This window comes from Hyperolius riggenbachi, chromosome 7 (assembly GCF_040937935.1).
Source record: "Hyperolius riggenbachi isolate aHypRig1 chromosome 7, aHypRig1.pri, whole genome shotgun sequence".
NCBI lineage: Eukaryota > Metazoa > Chordata > Amphibia > Anura > Hyperoliidae > Hyperolius > Hyperolius riggenbachi.
Genome location: NC_090652.1, coordinates 204888363 through 204908125, shown reverse-complemented (window position 1 = coordinate 204908125; position 19763 = coordinate 204888363). Strand labels below are relative to the sequence as shown.

The window sequence follows — 19763 nt, the reverse complement described above, 5'->3', positions numbered from 1 at the left end:
GAGCGCTCGCCCTTCTCCAGACCTTCACAGTGCTCTCCTCCGCTCTTCAAGTACCGGAGTGGGTAGGGGGTGGGAAAGGTTTGGGGTGACAAGCCTAAGGATGAGCCAGGGGTTGTAAAAGAAGAGCTAGAGCCCATCGACCATTAACTTGTCCATGCTAGGAAACAGAACACCTAGTCAATGGGGTAATACGCATGTACCCTCTTTTCTCTACTGGAGTACCTTGCATCCCTTCTGCAGGCTGTAGCCAGTCTTTCAACCTTTGATACCCAAAACATTCTTTACGGATAATTTCAGATGGCATTTTTGAAACTAAAGCTGCAAAACATATTATTCAGCTCTTGACCCAGCAGTGTGTACTACTTTGTAGCACCTAATAACAATAGCGACCGGCCATAAATTTCAAGTATATCTGAATACAAAGTAGCATCACTACTAATCATCTACTAATTTTTAAGGAAAATATTACATTTATAGCCTTTGGAAAACCTAGAGGGGCATAGTAAAGAGTAACTGCTTTCAGAAAAAGACACTCGCACGAAGATGCTCATACATACACAGAAGCCCAATACCAATCCACCGAAATTGTAAAGATGAAAATGTTACTTTATGGAAATATTTAACTGCATCACTATAGCTATAAATGAATAACATTGCCAGCGCAGTTCTTTAACTCAGCTTAAATGTCAGCTTAAGGTGGAAGTAGCAGAAGGTTTAATGCAGGTCAGTGTATAAAATATAATGTATATACCCTCCAAAAATCTGAGTTCTAGCTGCAAATCTATACATGAATTAAATTATATATAATTTGTGGACTTCTATCTGATGGTAATCAAGGCAGCGCAATTTGCACATCGTAGTGCAGTGTTTGCATTGTTTTTTCATATCTTATGTTTGTAATCTTCAAACTGTGTTTTTTTACAAACAGTTTCTTTGTAGTTAAAATGATATTTGTAGATAGGGACAAACATATTTACTAGTCACATGCACAGGATGAGTTTCTTTATACTCAATGCTGCATAATGCTTTTAACATTTGTCCAAAAATGAAACATAACAGTTAATATTATGAGCTGATATGGTTTCCCACAGGAGGAATCATGCATGATTTGTGTTACCAGTATTTTGCAAACCTTCTGCTTACCCAGGTCTTCTCACAATACAGATCATATTTCTACTTTTCAGACCAAATGGACTGATTACAGCACAGCTATCAAAATAAATGTGTAAGCTAGGTTGAAGTAATGGTTTGGCAATATTATTCTGGGGAGTCTTCAGTCCAGTTGTACAGTGCTGCTGGCTATGTGTACCTGATCTTCATTCATTTCTGTCAGTAATTTGTTGGCAAGGTCTTTCTCACTCTTGTCTGCCCCTCTAGTATTAGCGTTTAACAAGAGCTGCAGGATGGAGACAAGAACATTGCAGAAAGGTGGATTATCAGCAGCAGCCAGGGGGAGGGGGGACAGGGACAGGTCTCAACAGGAACATGCACATAAATAGCAATGAATGTGGCATACGATGCATATAAAAAGAGAACAGTTGCATTCAAAGTTTATACATGCTACAACAATGCATTTAAGGTTTACACATGCCATAGAAAAACAAAGCATTTTCATCTAAAACTCAAAATGAACATGCACCGCTCACACAGCATTACTAATCTCGGTGGTTCTAGAACAAAAATTGTCCACCAGTCATATATTATCATGCAACTATCAGAACTAATAGCTATCATACCTACTGTATATTCTGGCGTATAAGACTACATTTTAACCCTTGAAAATCTTCTGAAAAGTCAGGGGTTGTCTTATAGGCGGCGTGTCATTCATGCCAGGTGCTACGCCCTATCCTGTTACCGCCTCTCAGATCTCACTGCTGAGGACTGTAGTGAAGCGCACAGCAAGAAAAGTGATCCCTCAGCTCTACCGCAAAGTAATAGATATACCAGGGAGTCAACCAGTCCACACCTGAATACCTCTTAGGTGTGTAACATTCACAGCAGCAAAGACAAAATGACTGGGTCTCCACCTGGATTTGTGAAAAAATGCTGGTTTATTGTACCATAGTAATAGAAAAAACACACGACGTTTCGGCCAGCGGCCTTTATCAAGTGTTACAGTAGACTGTAGTGAAGCGGGGCAGGTGCACATGTACGAGATCTGAGAGGCAGAGACAGGGGCGCCTCTAGCCTTCTTGTCACTCCAGGCAAGAAATCCTGTGGCGCCCCCCCCCCCCCCCCCCATAAAAATAAAACAAAAATCATATACATTATAGAACACTTCACACATGATATAAGCCATCAGAGAAGGATAACTATGAAACGGGGCCCTGGGCAAGATAACACTTTGCCCTCCACTGATGGTCACCTGGCTCATTTAGTTAGATTTGGTGGGGGCTAGCAACCACCAGGCCCCTAAACTCTCTCTAGACCCTAGGCAGCTGCCTAAGTTTACCTTGTGGATGATCAGCATTGTATGCCATACAGCACATGCTGCCAGTATGCACCTCAAATAAATACAACACCCACACTACAAGTTCCAATGTCAGTCACATTGCAAGATTGGATTATCAAGCAAGACATTCTTCCTTTCAGAATAATTTTTCACAAACATTATGAGATATGCAGATATGTTACCACCTGTTGGGGTAGGACTGGAGTGGGTATATCATGACATTGAAGGGCTGATATGGTAAGGTGGTTTAAGGCACAGTGTACACCGAGCGGTTTTAGCAGCGATCCGCCAACCACATCTGTCTGTGAAAACGCTTGGCTAATGTATTTCAATGGGATGATGCACACCAGCGGTTTGAGGTTTTTAGCAAACCGCAAACGTGCCTCCTGCTGCACATTTGCTGTTTGCAGAAGCGATTCTGCCTCAATGTAAAGTATAGGAAAAATGCTAACCGCTCTGAAAAAACGCTAGATCAGAGCAGTTTTCCAGGCGTTTTTGCTACAGAAGCTGTTCAGTAACAGCTTTTACTGTAACAAGATTTGTAATCTGCTTCACATAAACGCTCAGCATGTTTAGAAAATGTCTCTAAACATGCCTAGAATCGCTCTGAAATCTGCTCCAAAAACCGCTAGCGTTTTGAGGATCTGCTAGCGGTTTTGGTGTGCACTGGGCCTAATGGTTTGATTCATAATCCATTCTGGAGATAAGCACAGTGTGTTTGTAGTGTAAGTGATACAAGAGAAGAGAAGTAGAATGGAGGGAGGAAGGGTAGTAGAGGGTCAGAATTGATGACATGGATGAGCAGATATCTATGAGTAGAATAGAGGCTCAGTGGGTAGCACTACTGCATTTTAGTGCTGAGTCCTAGGCTTGAACATTGGCCAGGGCAAAATCTGCATGGAGTTTCTGTCTTCAGACACTTCAGACATTTCCTGCATCCTAAAAAACATACTAATAAGTCAACTGGTTTACCCCAAAACAATCCTATATTGAAAATATTAGACTATAACTGTGGTAGGGATTAGATTGTGAGCTCCTCTGAGGACAGTCAGTGACATGACTCTGTAAAGTGCTGCAGGAGATGTCAGTGCTATATAAATACATAATAATAATATGGTAGGACATTATTCTATAACTACGGTAGGGTTAGATTGTGAGCTACTCTGAGGACAGTCAGTGACATGACTATGCACTCTGTAATGTGCTGCAGAAGATGTCAATGCTATATAAATACATAATAATAATATGGTAGGACATTAGACTATGACTATGGTTGGATTAGATTGTGAGCTACTCTGAGGACAGTCAGTGACATGACTATGTACTCTGTAAAGTGCTGCAGAATGTCAGCGCCATATGAATACATAATAATAATATGGTAGGACATTACAGTTTGACTATAGTAGGGATTAAATTGTAAGCTCCAGTGAGCAGTCAGTGACGTGACTATGTACTCTGTAAAGTGCTGAAGATGTCAGTGCTACATAAATACACAATAATAGTTCCAAATGCTACTGGCTCCTCTGAAGAGTGCTCAGACTAGTGTACATAGTTGTGCGCATTGTTCCCCAAGTAGCAGTTGTTTGGTCAGAGAGACAGTGGGAGAGGGAGCATGAGCAGAGGGTGAGGGCAAGCAAAGTTAAGCTCCACACTCACCACAGTGACTGCAACAACACAGGAAGATGGATCCAGCGAGGTGTCCCCTCATGACAAGCGTCCAGCGATTCATCTTCCTGCCAGCGGGTATGCGAGGTGTCACGTGACATTACAGGACGGGCGCGAACGAGAAGTCAAGCGACCGCAGTACTTTACGGGGTGTCGTCAAGGATCTTAAAGATCTGGTCCTCAGTGACGGTCACTTTTCACCACACAACGCTAAGGGATGTCACGACATCGTATAAATGACTACTTGTCGCTCAAAAAAAAAAATGAATGGACATCGGGAAAATCGTTGGAAAAATCGTGAGGTGGGTACATAGCATTAGAGAGAGGGCAAACAGACAGCATTAATGGAAATACATTATTATGCCATCTTCAATTATAAGTAGTGATGGATGTAATTACACACATTGCTTACATGTCCATTATCATTGTTTGAGCTTTAGATGCTGCCCTCCTATTCACTCTCTCACAATGAAAGACAAAACCTGCAACCCCCACTGTGTCCATTACACACTTCAAACACTGTCCTTGGGAACTCAGGGAGAAGTGCAAGCTGTGTGTCCCAGTCAGAGGGAGAGAGCATCAGATGATCCTACCGCTCCATAGCTAGTCATGGCTGGAGAGCGTCCTGACATCTAGACATGCAGGACATTCTAGCAGAGCACACAGGCTGTCTGCAGAGTTTACTGTTTGTTTGTTTGTCTTGCTCGCTCTGCAGACTCAGTAACATTTGGGGGTAGGGCGCTGTCACCTCTGTACACTGAATAGTGAGGGACTGTCTCCAATCTTTCTATGAATCCTTATTAGATGCATTCCTAAAAACACTTGTGAGAGTAGAACAGAGTAACCAGGCAGCTCAGGGTGACCCAAACTACTAGGAATGTATAGGGGGATAAAAGGAACCAAAAAGCCCTCCTACTAAAAAAGCAAAGCTAGGTGTAATTGCCTTCTTAAAACAGAGAGTAGAAAACTTTCTCTACATACCCTTAAACGGCAGTCAGTCACTCAGGCTCAGAAAGGTGGGGGCAGAGAACAGTTATAAACCAGACACCTTCTTCTTAGGGAGTATCTATAAATCTGAACTCTGAATTATTCTTTATCCCTGACTTAGCAGAATGCTATTTGTGAAAAGAGCAGAGTATCCAAGCAGCGCAGGGTGACCCAAGCTACTAGGAATGTATAGGGAGATAAAAGTTACCAAAATGCCCTCTTACTAAAAAAGCAAAGCTTGGTGTAATTTGCCTTCTTAAAACAGAAGGAAATCTATTTCTCTCCAGTCCCTTACAACGGTCTTTCAGGACAGGAATTTTTATTTCCCCTTGGACTGACAGTAATTTATTGCGCCTTCCCCATCAAAGCCCGCTCCAAGCCGCTGCCTGGGTGGTCAGTAGGTTAAGGCGCCCCTGGGCAGAGAGAAAGATAAATGGGATACAAGGGCAAACCAGAAGGGTGAAAGAGGCGTGTTATATGGGCACAGCGCGATCTATTCTTCCATACCTCTCTGATAAACAGGTAGACAAGGAGAGCTGGCCAATCCACTTAGGGAGACGGAGAGTTGACCAATCAAACCAGTCAATGGCCTATATACTGTTCTATACTGGATACCACATAAAGTACAACACCCATATCTGTTCATACACAGCACCAGTATATGATTTATCTTTTTATTTTTTTTGATTGGTGTGCATTGGAAGAGGGGTAGTCTAATACGGTGAGTGTATCCCAAACTATATTTTAACTGGGAAAGTTGGGGGGGGGGGGGGGTGTCGTCTTATACCCCGCAATATACGGTACATACCAGTGACGTAACTATCGCCCCCACTGCCACTGCAGTGGTGGTGGAGGGGACCGGAGCTGGGCCCTGGAGGCAGTCCTGTACATTATTATGCAGAACATTCAGCGCAACAAAAGCGTGCACTGTGTGCAGCCAGCCAATCATCATGCGGGGACTGAATCCGCATGGTGATTGGCAGGCTGCACACAGTGCACGAATTTGAAAACTATCCAGGAAGTGAGTGGAGGAGACGTGTGCGCTGGGAGCAGGTAATGTATACGCTTCTACTACGCTAAATGCTCTGCATAGTAATGTACAGTACCAGGCCCCCGAGCTCCTGGGTAGCCCCTCGCCGACATATCTCTGCAGGGGAGGGGTTTACGCCCTGCTACAAATTCTCATTTGTATCACTGGGAGTCAGCACCTAGTAGTGCAGCAGATTTTTGTTCAGAAACTACCATGCTAGGTCATGGTAATCTGTATTGTTTAAACTTAAAGAGGAACTGTCGCGAAAATCTTAAAATGTAAAACACATACAAATAAGAAGTACATTTCTCCCAGAGTAAAATGAGCTATAAATTACTTCTCTCCTATGTTGCTGTCACTCACAGTAGGTAGTAAAAATCTAACATTACCGACAGGTTTTGGGCTAGTCCATCTCTTCATAGGGGATTCTCAGCATTGCCTTTATTCTTTATAAAGACATTCCCTGAAAAGGATTTATACAAAGATGCTGGCCAGCCTCCCTGCTCGCTGTACACTATTTTGGCAGTTGGACAGAGCAACTGCCATTCCCTGCTTTTAAAAATAAAGAAAACCCTGAGAACCACCCCATGCGAGGATGGGCTAGTACAAAATCTGTCGGTAATAACAGATTTCTACTTCTTATTGTGTGACAGGAACATAGGAGAAAAGTAATTTATGGCTCATTTTACTCTGGGAGAAATGTACTTCTTATTTGTATGCGTTTTAAAGAACAAGCAACACCCATGCTAACCTAGAAATAAAAAAACACATATGAAAGTAGATAAAAACTACTTCTACTTGCATAACAGATGTATTGTGCTATCCACGTACGGATTGCTGTGAATTTTATAAAGGAAAAGCAGAAAATCCTATTCTAGGCAGTGGCCATCTTGCCAAGCGAATGCTGACATCATATCCTCCCTGACTCTTGTTTTCCCCCCTCCCTTCTCTTGCTCATTGTGTCTGCATTAGCTTCCCTCCTCCCAGAGTCTTCAGACACTCCCACTGAGGTGTATACTAGGAACTACACTGTCTTATCCTCCAATCGCTTAGTCACCTCAGCCTTGCTTGTAAACACAAGTGAGCAGAGGTGTTGACAGATAAGAAAGCTAGGCAGGGAAATAAATGGAAGAGGAGGAATATATTATAGATAAAAAGAACTCCCAGCATTCAAGGTAGTAAATGCTAATATGGATATATGGATATTGGGAATGCTGTAGATGTGATATACTTGGACTTTGCAAAAGCCTTCGACACTGTTCCCCACAAAAGTCTGGTTCAAAAGTTGAAGATGCAAGGACTGGGGAAGAGTCTGTGTGCATGGATAGAGAATTGGCTAATGGACAGAAAACAAAGAGTTGTGGTCAATGGATCGTTCTCAAAATGGGAGACTGTTAGCAGTGGGGTACCACAGGGGTCTGTTCTGGGTGCAGTGCTCTTCAATTTATTTATTAACCTCCTGAGCGGTATGGACGAGCTCAGCTCGTCCATCACCGCCGGAGGCTGCCGCTCAGGCCCTGCTGGGCCGATTTTAATCAAATAAAGTGCAGCACACGCAGCCGGCACTTTGCCAGCCGCGTGTGCTGCCTGATCGCCGCCGCTCTGCGGCGATTCGCCGCGAGCAGCGGCGAAAGAGGGCCCCCCTAGCCGCCTGAGCCCTGCGCAGCCGGAACAAAAAGTTCCGGCCAGCGCTAAGGGCTGGATCGGAGGCGGCTGACGTCAGGACGTCGGCTGACGTCCATGACGTCACTCCGCTCGTCGCCATGGCGACGATCTAAGCAAAACAAGGAAGGCCGCTCATTGCGGCCTTCCTTGTTTATTATGGGCGCCGGAGGCGATCGGAAGAACGCCTCCGGAGCGCCCTCTAGTGGGCTTTCATGCAGCCAACTTTCAGTTGGCTGCATGAAATAGTTTTTTTTTAATTTAAAAAAAACCCTCCCGCAGCCTCCCTGGCGATCTTATCAGAACGCCAGGGTGGTTAAATGACCTAGTAGATGCAGTAGTGAGCAATGTTGCTATTTTTGCAGATGATACAAAATTGTGCAGAATTATCAACTCTCAGGAAGATAGTGTCATATTGCAACAGGATCTGGATAGGATGGCTATATGGGCACATACATGGCAGATGAAATTCAATGTTGAAAAATGTAAAGTCATGCATTTTGGTCGTACCAATGGTCTAGCACCATACAAAATAAATGGGATACAGTTCGGGACATCAAACTTGGAGAAGGACTTAGGAGTACTCATCGACAACAAGTTAAATAATCGTACTCAATGCCAAGCCGCTGCAGCTAAAGCTAACAAAATTTTGGGATGCATTAAAAGGAAAATAAAAAAACTCGAGATGCTAGCATAATATTGCCCCTGTTTAACTCTCTAGTAAGGCCACATCTGGAATATGGAATTCAGTTCTGGGTACCACATTACAAAAAAGATATTGCAGTTTTAGAGCAGGTGCAGAGACGAGCAACAAAATTGATACGTGGAATGGAAGGTCTCACTTACCAAGAAAGGTTAGATAAACTGGGTTTATTTAGTCTAGAGAAAAGACGCCTTAGAGGGGATCTAATTAACATGTATAAATACATCAGAGGGCAATATAACAGCTTGGCGGAAGAGCTTTTTGTCCCTAGGCCTTCTCAAAGGACTAGAGGACATGATCTGTGCATGCAGGAAAAACGTTTTAGCCATTTATTTAGGAAAGGGTTCTTTACAGTAAGAGTGATTAAGATGTGGCATGCATTGCCACAGGAAGTCGTTATGGCAAACTCTATACCTGCATTTAAAGGGGGCTTAGATGCTTTCCTTGCGTTGAAAGACATCCATGGCTACAATTACTAGGTAATGCCTAATGATGTTGATCCAGGGATTTTATCTGATAGCCATCTGGAGTCGGGAAGGAATTTTTCCCTTTTGGGGCTAATTGGACCATGCCTTGTAAGGATTTTTTCGCCTTCCTCTGGATCAACAGGGATATGTGAGGGAGCAGGCTGGTGTTGTACTTTATACTGGTTGAACTCGATGGACGTACGTCTTTTTTCAACCAAAATAACTATGTAACTATGTAACTCTTTGGCACTGTTTGGCACTAGGGCCAGTGCTCATGAAGTATGTGATAACTCCAAACCATAACAGCAGAAAAAGTTTTGCAAGTTTTGAATGCAGGATTAGCATCTTTATCACTTAATACACTCAGACCAGTTGCTGTTGAAATTTGATTTTTATGGTGACAATACCGCTTTAAATTGTAAGATTTTTGCGACAGTTCCTCTTGAAGTAACATTTCAAACAATACTAACTTTACAGTATTCTAGATGGACATATTCAGGAAGAGGTTAAAAAACCTTTTACAGTTCTGGATTTAGATTCTATATGAAAGCTAAAAGCGGAGATTAGAAATGCTACAACTGACATATAGCAAGAGATTGCTATATATGAATATCTAGTTATAGCAGAATCTCCCTATAAAATATCCATTTTCAGTAATGCTGATCTCTGATAAGGGTTAAGACTTTTTGAGTGTTGGTTACAGTCTTAACCCAGTGTTTCTCAAACCTGTCCTCGTGACTCCCCAACTGTGCATGTTTTGCAGGCAACTTCACTTATGCACTGGTGGGGTAATTAGTGTCTCGGTTAGGTGGATTCCATTTAGCTGAGACACTAATTACCCCACCTGTGCACAAGTGAGGTTGCCTGCAAAACATGCACCATTGGGGAGTCACGAGGACAGGTTTGAGAAACACTGGGTTAAAGTGGATCCGAGATGAACTTTTACTCATTGCATAATTGTGTTCCTTTCCTATTGTTTATAGGGCATTCCTCAAGCCAAATACTTTTTTGTTTTTGTTTTAATACTCTAATTCCCTATAAACTAAACAAGCCACACCCACAGGTTTTCAGAGAGCCAAGCCACTTTCAGACAGTAGCAAGGGCTCATGGGAGGTCAGTCTGGGAAGGAGGAGGGGGAGGTATTACTAGCCAGAGATTTCAGAGGCAGAGGGGAGGAGGGAGGAGGAGGGGGGATTAGGTTTTTTTGCTCAAGATGCAGATAAGCTTGCCTTTGTGTAATGTTTACAAACAACATGGCTGCTGTCACTGCATCACAGGAAGAAATGATCATATTTTATTAAAGCTGTTTGCAGCTAGATTTGCTGTGTAAACTATCTAAACTTTATATAAGATATATAGACAAGTTACTTGTTATAGTTAGTTTTTCATCTCGGATCCGCTTTAAGACTTTAACCAACACTCAAATTTACACAAAGGTGAAAGATAGCAAGACTTATAAGGTACAGTTCAATTATCCTTCATTCGGGCCTCCAGAAACAGAAATGTCCATGGCATTCCCAAGCTGCCATCTTGTTTCCCTAAGAAAGCTTTCCTCACAACATGGCAACGCCAGTGTATTTATTTGGTTCTGTAAATATTGTTATATGGGGAAGGACAGAATTTATAACATTTTCAGCAGAAACTTAGTGGAACCATCATAAAATCTGCCCCCGGCTATATAGTGAAACTTGCAGAGCCAGACAATTTAGTTCCTCTAATGAAGTTTTACTGGCTACCGGCAGGCTGTGGTAGGAGGTGTGATGCAAAACAAACAGCAGGCCCCAGGTAAAGATAGAAATATAGATTTCTGTTTTTAAATGCCTGATAGAAAGTAAGATGACGGAGCTGTTTTTTCATAAGCAGTTTAAAGGAGAACTGTAGTGAGAGGTATATGGAGGCTGCCATACTGATTTCCTTTTAAGAAACACCAGTTGCTTGGCAGCCCTGCTGAGCTATTTGTCTGCAGTAGTGTGAATAACACCAGAAACATGCAAGCAGCTAATCTTGTCATATCTGACAAAAATGTCAGAAACACCTGATATGCTGCATGCTGGTTCAGGGTCTATGGCTAAAAGTATTAAAGGCAGAGGATCTGCAGGTTAGCCAGGCAACTGGTATTGCTTAAAAGGAAATAAATATGGCAGCCTCCATATACCTCTCTACAGTTCTCCTTTAAGAGTAGGTGTGAACAATTTACTGCTCTCCAAAAGGATATTTCAATACTTGGGGAATGTACTCTTAGATGATGACAACCGAGGGAGCAATGAAATGAAAAGGCTTTTAGTTTGCCTATAGTGCATATGGAAAAAGTGGAAGTGCAAAGCATGAAAAATCTGAATAAGAACAAACATGCAGGATTTGACAAATGTGCAAGTTCATTTGTACACAGGCAGGAAACCGAAGATGACTATGTGACCTGTGGGGTCAGGGGATAAATAACAGTGAGCAATGAGGGAAGTCCAGTCTGGTGGGTCATCACTTCTCCAGCACTGTCAACTCCAAATATCAAGCAAGGTTTTTACAAACAAATAATTCCTTGATTTCTAAATGACTGACCTGTACAGCAGTCATCTCATCCCCAGGTAGACTTGGCCGGTTTAATCCCAATTTCGCCTCCACTAATTCTTACTTATTAGTAATGATGACAGATGTACAAAAGCTTTCTGAATCTTTAAAGGGACTCAGAGCTGACAGAAATAAAAAGATTTATACATACCTGGAGCTTCCTCCAGCCCCATCCGCTTGGGTCGCTCCACATGCCGCTGTCTTCTGCTGCCCCCAGCTTCTGGAACCGGGTCCAATCACTTACCTCAGTCGGTGCAAGTCTACGCAATCTTTACGTATCTCTCCAGCGCCTGCTGGAGAGATACGCAAGCAGCGCACTTCACTTACGTCAGACTGGCTCCGATTGACGTAAATGACGGGATCTGGTTCCCGAAGCTCCGGGCAGCGGTGGACAGCGGCGTGGGAGCGATCCGAGCGGATGGGGCTGGAGGAAGCCCCAGGTATGTATAAATCTTTATATTTTTGTCAGCTCTGGTACACTTTAAGAATGAACGTAAATGAGGGCCCGGTGGCTGCCGGTGAAACATCTATGTGAGAAAAGTAAATCTGCCCATAATGCAAAATTATATTTATTTGAGCCCCCCCAACCCCCTCACCCCAGCCATCACATAATGATTGCTATTTGACTAAGAGGCTCCCCAGGGCCCCCAACGCCAACACCTTAATCTCTAGTTATCTGACTTGCAGTCACTGCCATGTATCCCCTTTTCTTATTTCTCTTTGCTTCAAACACAATAGGAGAATGATAGCTGAGTGAGTTGTGCACCCTCTCCTACACTGCGCTCTGAGGCTGGGGCCTCTCTCGCCTCGGCCCTGAATCTAGCTCCAAACAGCTTCAACAGTGTATGATTATTTCTTCCTGTGATAAATTCAGAGCAGCCATATTCTGCTTGTCATCATTACACAGGCAAGCTGCTCTGCATCTCCTCCCCCAGCCTGTGGAAACTCCACTCCCCTCTCCTTCTTTCTCCTCCCTTCTCCACCCCCTTGCCTCTGAAATCTCATGCATGCTTCAGCAAAAGCCTCCTACTCCCCAGGCTGAGCTCCCATGAGCACTTGCAGCATGGGACTCAGAATGCCTAGGCGCTGGAGAAGCTGGGGGGGGGGGGGGGATACATTCATTTACATGCAATTAGGTAATAAAAAAAAAGCATTTGGAGGGAAGAATACCCAATAAAGTAGCCACATCTACTCCTCTGACAAGAAATCGATCCCAGGTACACAAAAGGAATACATAGTACAAGGTACCATTTCCTGGGATCCTACTAATCTGGTATATCTGATCATGTGTGCAAAATGCTCCAAAGGAATGTACGTGGGAGAAACTGAACAAACTCTATGTAAATGTATGTTGAGACACAGGTGCACTATTAAGGATAGCAAATCTAAACTCCCAGTTCCTACAAACTTTCTTTCCCATGGACACAGCATTTTTTCTTTGCTCTAAAACATTATTTACAGCATATTATATACTACCAGCATTTTTTTTATAGAACAGCATTCAAAGGGTTAAACACAGGACAGAAAAGCTCAATGCCGGGAAAGATGGACGCATCCGAACTGGAGATAATGTTATCTTGTATTTAATTGTATCAAGTGAGGAATGTAAACAAACACTTCTCTGACACTGCAGACTCTCCTGAACACAGACAGTCAGAAAGCATTTCTGCTTATATTTCAAGATGAAAAAACAGTTATGAATAAAATGCAAAGTCAGCTCTCAGAGCAAAAAAGTGTACTTTGGGAACTTGTAATTTCTAAATGAATAATAATACTTATGCACAAAAGCAAATATAACCATATGGCATATAAAAAGTAGGAAACCATGTTTTTATTGAATATTACGTCAGGGTTTTATACCGCTTTAAATGCTCTTCAGATTACTGCCCTGGAGGGTGGCTTGACGTCATAGAAAGAAAGACTATTAGCAGTAACAAAATGTATACATTGGTTCAAATCTGTATATAAAATATTGAACAAGGATACCAATTTCTTAAATTGATATGATATTGATATTTAATGTCAGAGTTCATTTGCAGCCTAGACAAACTGCATCCATTCTGCTTGTAGGCAACTCTTGAACTCAGAATTTACGATGCCCCTGTGTCAGGCAGAGTCTCAGTTATGCGAGCATTAAGTAAACAAAGGGTCTTATCTATTTGTCATAAATTAGCTAACGTCCCCTCAAGACCCTATTAGGATGTCTTGTTTCAATTAAGGCATAGTAATGACATGTATTTATGTTACACCTCCCTCCCCCCCCCCCCAAAAAAAAAACTAATCTATGTATCCCCTTTTCATGTTGTATGTATATAGCTTTGTGCTTTAACAACTTGTCAACATACAGGATTGGAGTCTGATGAAGGCGGAATAGCTGAACGCTTACTATTTTCTTTTAAGTTGGCCGATAAATGGTATCGTCTTAAATTCATAACTTCTTGCTTTTACTGATGGCTAACACGGTACAATACTCCACTGCTATGAGAATCAATATAGGTATCATTAAATAAACACAAATTGGAACAAGAGAAGCATGCATTTTGCTTCATCAAAACATACTTTGAGTATAAAACCCATTCATTCCCATGAAGTACATTCACATATATGCATAAATGTTAGCCCTTTGACTGCCAAAATGGCTGTCAGCAAGATGCTGGCTCATTTCTGTGATCTACAGGCCTGTAACCAGGAAACGTACTCATGGGCACTTCCTGGTTCTCTGTAGCATCCCAGTGCCTCCAACCCTGTGTGATGGAGTGAAGGAGCTGTGACATTAGAGATGCCACGGCTCTGATCAGGTCCCTGTGCATCTCTAAAGAGAATCTGCCCTAATATGTACTATCTCAGAGGGACTATGACAGCCCCTATTAACTGGAAAAAAAGTAAAAAGTAAAAATAAAATTGTAAAAGATTTACAAATCCCAAACAAAGAATAAACCAATCCTCCCTCGTATACATACTGCACACACATACATGCAGTCAGGCGCAAGCTATTAGTATGCACAAACACAAAATACACAAAACATTGATACTCAAATGCAACAAATATTTTAAAGAGATTTTAGGTTCTTTTTAAAATAATGTTAAAGACTTCAGTAAAACATTTTCTTAAGTTACACTAACTTTTTTTATTTACAGTTATAAAGGAATATTTGTTTTGGGATATGAAAAATGTAAAAGTTAAAGAACATGCTTACCCATACTGTAAATCAGGTCATGTAAATCACATTAAATTGCCTGAGCTGAACAGCTCTGCTTGGGGTAAAAAGCCCCCTGCCCCTTACAATCTTCTGTGACTGGGGGTACAGGCAACAGATATATTGGTGTACTATTTTTTCCATGTGGCACTATGGGTTCTTCTGTTTCAATGCTACAGTAAGAGCACACAAATGTGTGCAGCAGTGTGGTTATAACATGCACTACATCACTATCTATTGGTGAGAATGCTATAAGGAATCTTCTAAGGCAAAACAGATGATGTGCTTGCGCATACTGTATATATCAAACTGCAAGAAAAAAAACACTGCAAGTGGGCACAAGGCTTCAATAAAATATGCTTTTTTAGTAGCTCTCATACTAAACTGGAACATATGTATGGGTACATTTTGGATCAAACGAGATTAGTAAATCAGTTTGTGAGTCATTACAAAATGATAAGGAAAGTTCTTTAAAAAGGCAATTTCAAAAGAAGATAAAAAGTTGTGATACCAAACGATGAAAAAGTAAAACAGTACAACGTATTGTGCTGTTGGCAGTGACTGATTAGTATTTTCATGCAGTGCAAGGAACAGGTGCTGGTTAAAAATAAGCAATAAGTGAAATTAAGTTGGTCATAAATAATCAAATAGGCTGGTGTGCTGCTGAAAAGTCCTTTCACTTAAAACTAGCAAATTATTTTGTTTCACAAGAAAATAGCCATCAAACTAATCCTACAATTTCAGGTCACCATTTTTTCCTAGTAAGCATTAAGTATATAAGCACATTCAAGAATCACATCACTGTAATTAAAATGCTATATACGGTAAATGCAGCAACAATAAATGAAGACAAAGTGATTTTACTTTGGTACTCTGTACAAAGTAGAATAAATAAATATGCAACTGATTAAAGTGCTGTCTACAGGGACTTACCCTACAATTCTGCAGCAATCTGACAAGGTGTTCAAAGCAGTTGCTATTTAAGAATATTGCCTGCAGTACGGGTCTGTCTGTACAGTTTAGCATGTCAGTCATGCAGTCTGAAGAAAAATAAACACAAAACATTAGGTCACTTTAAAAAACAAGAAAAGATACTTGGACCTCATTTAAAGAGGAACTGTAACCAAGGATTGAACTTCATCCCAAACAGAAGCTGGTCTCACCTTTCACACAAGAAATCTTTACCTGTTCTTTACCTGATACTTTGGTGAAACCCCTTCAACAGTGTGATGTCAGCACCTAGGTACTGATGTCACACTGTAGGAGCCTTGTTGCATTGTGGCAAATAACAGATGTTTCCAACCGCCAAAAACGCAGCATGTCCTTCCACAGACATCAATTGCCAGCAGTAAAGATGTCGCCATGCGATACATTTCAGAATGTAAATCAGGGAGAGGAAATATTTTGCAATGAACAAAACACTGACTAAATCATTTATAAATAACTATTGATAAAATTTTTCATTACAATATTTCCACTGCAGTTCCTCTTTAAGTTGTGCCAAAATATGCTACAGTTCAACAGAGTGATTAGCAGTTTTCATCAGTATCCTTAATAATGTAATTTACTAAATACATAATTAAGCTAGAACCAATAAATGACCACCTTTGTTGACCTCACCCCCTCATCTTACCAAGTGCATATCACTTTTGTTTACAAAATTAACCTCTACCAAGCTCAGCCCAACTATACAAAGCGCACCCCTAAATAATTTCTCTGAGCATTGTACAGTCTGACCTGGAATTGGTTCTGGGAACACTAGCAGCTGTTTTCATTGTTTTACAGTTGTGAATAAACTTTCTCATTGAAGAATGATAGACTTCAGATTGTTTTGAAATGGTCTTATAATTCATCCAGGATTGACGGGCAGCAACTGCTAGTCCAAGATCATTGCCGATTTCTTTCCGTCAAGGCATTGCGCTAACGCGCACATTAATGTTTCAGACCAACAAACTCACAAAATGTCTTCTTTCATAGAGGTGGTCAAACTTGCTGGTGATCAGTTAACTGTGTGCATTTGATTAGCAGAACCTGTCTGTTTCTTATGCACTTGATCCTTATGAAAGTGCTAAAGGTGCACTTAAAGAGGAATTCCAGTGAAAATAATGTAATAAAAAAAATGTGCTTAATTTTTACAATAATTATGTATAAATGATTTAGTCAGTGTTTGCCCATTGTAAAATCTTTTAAATCCCTGATTTATATTCTAACATTTATTACATGGTGACATTTCTACTGCTGGCAAGTGATGTAGCTGCTGCTTGCTGTTTTGGCAGTTGGAAACAGCTGTAAAAAGCTTTTTCCCACAATGCAACAGGGTTTGCAAACAGGAAACTGCCAAGAGTATATACTCAGAATTTCTTTGTGGGAGGGGTTTCACCACAATAACAGCCATACAGCGCCCCCTGATGGTCTGTTTGGGAAAAGGAATAGTTTTCTCATGTAAAAGGGGGTATCAACTACTGATTGGGATGAAGTTCAATTCTTGGTCGGAGATTCTCTTTAAAGTGCCCCTGAATGGGGGAAACAAGTATAAAGCCAATGGAGGGCTAGATTACAGTTTCCTAAGTGTCATGACAATGCCCCCCCTTCCTTGGTCCCTATCCACGGTCATCTGAGTATTCATTGGGATTCTCCAGTCGAATACATTTCCAGAAAGTTTCCCCAAGCAGCACATGACTGCTTTTTCACTGCATATGTGCAGTTCGAAAGTCATACCTACCCAGAGTAGAAAAGCAGAATCAGGACACACAGGAAAAGGTAATCTAGAACACCATGGGCTTCATTCATTTATTTTTTTTCCTGATTCCGGGGTACTTTAAAGCAAACCTGAGGTAGGCAGCCTACCCCAAAAAAAGTTTGGATACTTACCTAAGAAGAGGAAAGTCTCCAGAGGCTTCACACCTCCTATTTGTACCCACCGCAGCTGGATGGAACTCTCTTTTAATTCACTGCTGTGCTACCCTTCGTGGGCAAGCGTAGTCATACTGCACCTGTGCTAGTAAATCCATGCCTGGGCAAGAAACTTTGGCTTACAGTGCAGGCACGATTATACGTAGTACAGCTGCGTCCGTACACGACAGGGAGTATTGAACAAGCTTGATATAGAAAACCGAGAGCCCAATATAGTGTAATATGTATTGGATGATGGGTAGGAAGAAATGAAACGTAAGTATTATACTTACAAACCCGGGTTACCTCCAAAGCAACCACTAGATAGGCAGGTGGGGAGAACAAGCCTGTCCCCACTCAGGATTAAGACATCGCTCTCTAGACAGGGGAAAAAAAGAGAGGATGTAACACCCCTCAACCAAGGGTGGATAGCTTGATGTGTAGAGATGTACAGAGGCGCCAGTAGGATAAAAAACACTAAAAACGTTTAAAACGTTCGTGATGCGGTGGTGGATAAGCCAATCCAAAACAGACACAAGTACTGTCGATTAAAGCTGTAAACAATTTATTTGCAAACTCCTAAGAACAGTGGCAAAATGTAGATCTGACTCCGTGCTGTGTACCACTCCTGTTTATTGCCTGAAGAAGTGGGATTTTGCCTGCGAAACGCATTGCAACTGTTCTTAGTAGTATGCGAATAAATTGATTACAGCTTTAATCGACAGTACTTGTGTCTGTTTTGGGTTGGCTGGTCCACCACCGCATCCCGAACGTTTTAAACGTTTTTAGTGTTTTTTATCTTACTGGCGCCTCTGTACATCTCTACATATTCAACAAGCTTGTCAGTTATGTTGAGAAGCTCTGTATGTGGCCATGGTGGAGTCGAAGAAAGGTTGGGAAGCCTCTGGACTATCCAGAGGCTTCCCTCAACCTAGGTAAGAGTCTAACTTTTTTTTTTGAGTTCACTTTAATTTTTCACACTGCTGCATTATGACTTGGTCTTTGTTAAATAGTGACATGTTGTAATACGTCATGTGGTGTCATTAATCTGAGGTTGTATTTACCCAATTTTAAAACCTGCTAATAACCAGATACTTTTTTTTATTATATCCAATCTTAGAATTTAAAGATGCTGTACTAAATTTCCCTTAAATACTTCCAAAAGGTGAACTCCTTTCCCGCACAGAAATTCTGACAAGTCTGAGAAAACCCATATACTGCTGAAGTCCTAGGGCTAGTGGTTACTTACTTAGCATCTTTATCTGAAGTGTAATGAATCTGCTCTCCCATTGCCTAGATCTTCTTAGTCCTGGTAAGGCTGAATGGTCAGAATTAAGAAGCTTGAAGTAGTTCTCTAAAATGGTGCTGATTTCCACTTGCCGCTGGTCAGAGCTGCTCACCAGCAGGATGTGTACAACCTCTGTCAGGCACTTCAGAGTTAACTCTGCTTTACGACTGACTTCCTCGGGGTCTCGGTCATCCCATGTGTCACAGTCTGCTAATACTCGCATCAGAACTTCCATTGTGGCAGGAGAAATTACCTGAAGAGCATTTTTCTAGATTAAAAAAAATGAAATGCAAACATATTAGCATTGCTCTGGACAGCAGACCAATGTGTCCTTCACTATAAAATCATTTTCTGTTAAGTTGTTAGAAGCAAAAACATTAACTAAACTCAAAAGTCAAATGCCAAATGATTTAGTATGTTCTAGAATGCTTGAAGGCTCATACATATAGATGAATTTAGTTACATGAAAGGCAAAAATTACCATGGCTTATTTTCAAACCTCTATTTGACTGTTTAAAAGGAAAAAAAAAAAAGAGATTGATCTTCGTGTTCACACAAAACTATTTTTTTTTTAACTCAACACAGGGGATTAAGGTATTCCTATTCTTCTGTGTCATATTTTTGTGATTGTGTGTTTCAAATCTGTAATCTGCAACCCTTGGACTAGGACAGGCATGGGCAAACTTGGCCCTCCAGCAGTTACGGAACTACAAGTCGCACAATGCATTGCAGGAGTCTGACAGCCACAGTCATGACTCATAAAGGCAAATGCATTGTGGGACTTGTAGTTCCGTAACAGCTGGAGGGCCGAGTTTGCCCATCCCTGGACTAGGCTTTGCTTTATATGTTAGCACT

General features: G+C 41.5%; 1 protein-coding gene across 3 annotated transcripts in view; it reads right to left on the bottom strand.

Moving 5' to 3' along the window:
• Positions 1 to 19763, bottom strand: part of NBEAL1 (neurobeachin like 1) — a 290887-nt gene that overhangs the window by 145985 nt on the left and 125139 nt on the right. The window contains exons 9-11 of one of the 3 annotated variants that reach the window (XM_068245018.1): positions 18870 to 19176; positions 15662 to 15768; positions 1310 to 1396 (exon numbers count right to left, since the gene is read on the bottom strand). In XM_068245018.1, the coding sequence (XP_068101119.1) occupies positions 1310 to 1396; positions 15662 to 15768; positions 18870 to 19176 (501 nt within the window). Of the gene's footprint in view, positions 1 to 1309; positions 1397 to 6523; positions 6584 to 15661; positions 15769 to 18869; positions 19177 to 19763 lie in introns of those variants that run through there. The other 2 variants (XM_068245019.1, XM_068245020.1) reach the window with 2 other exon arrangements.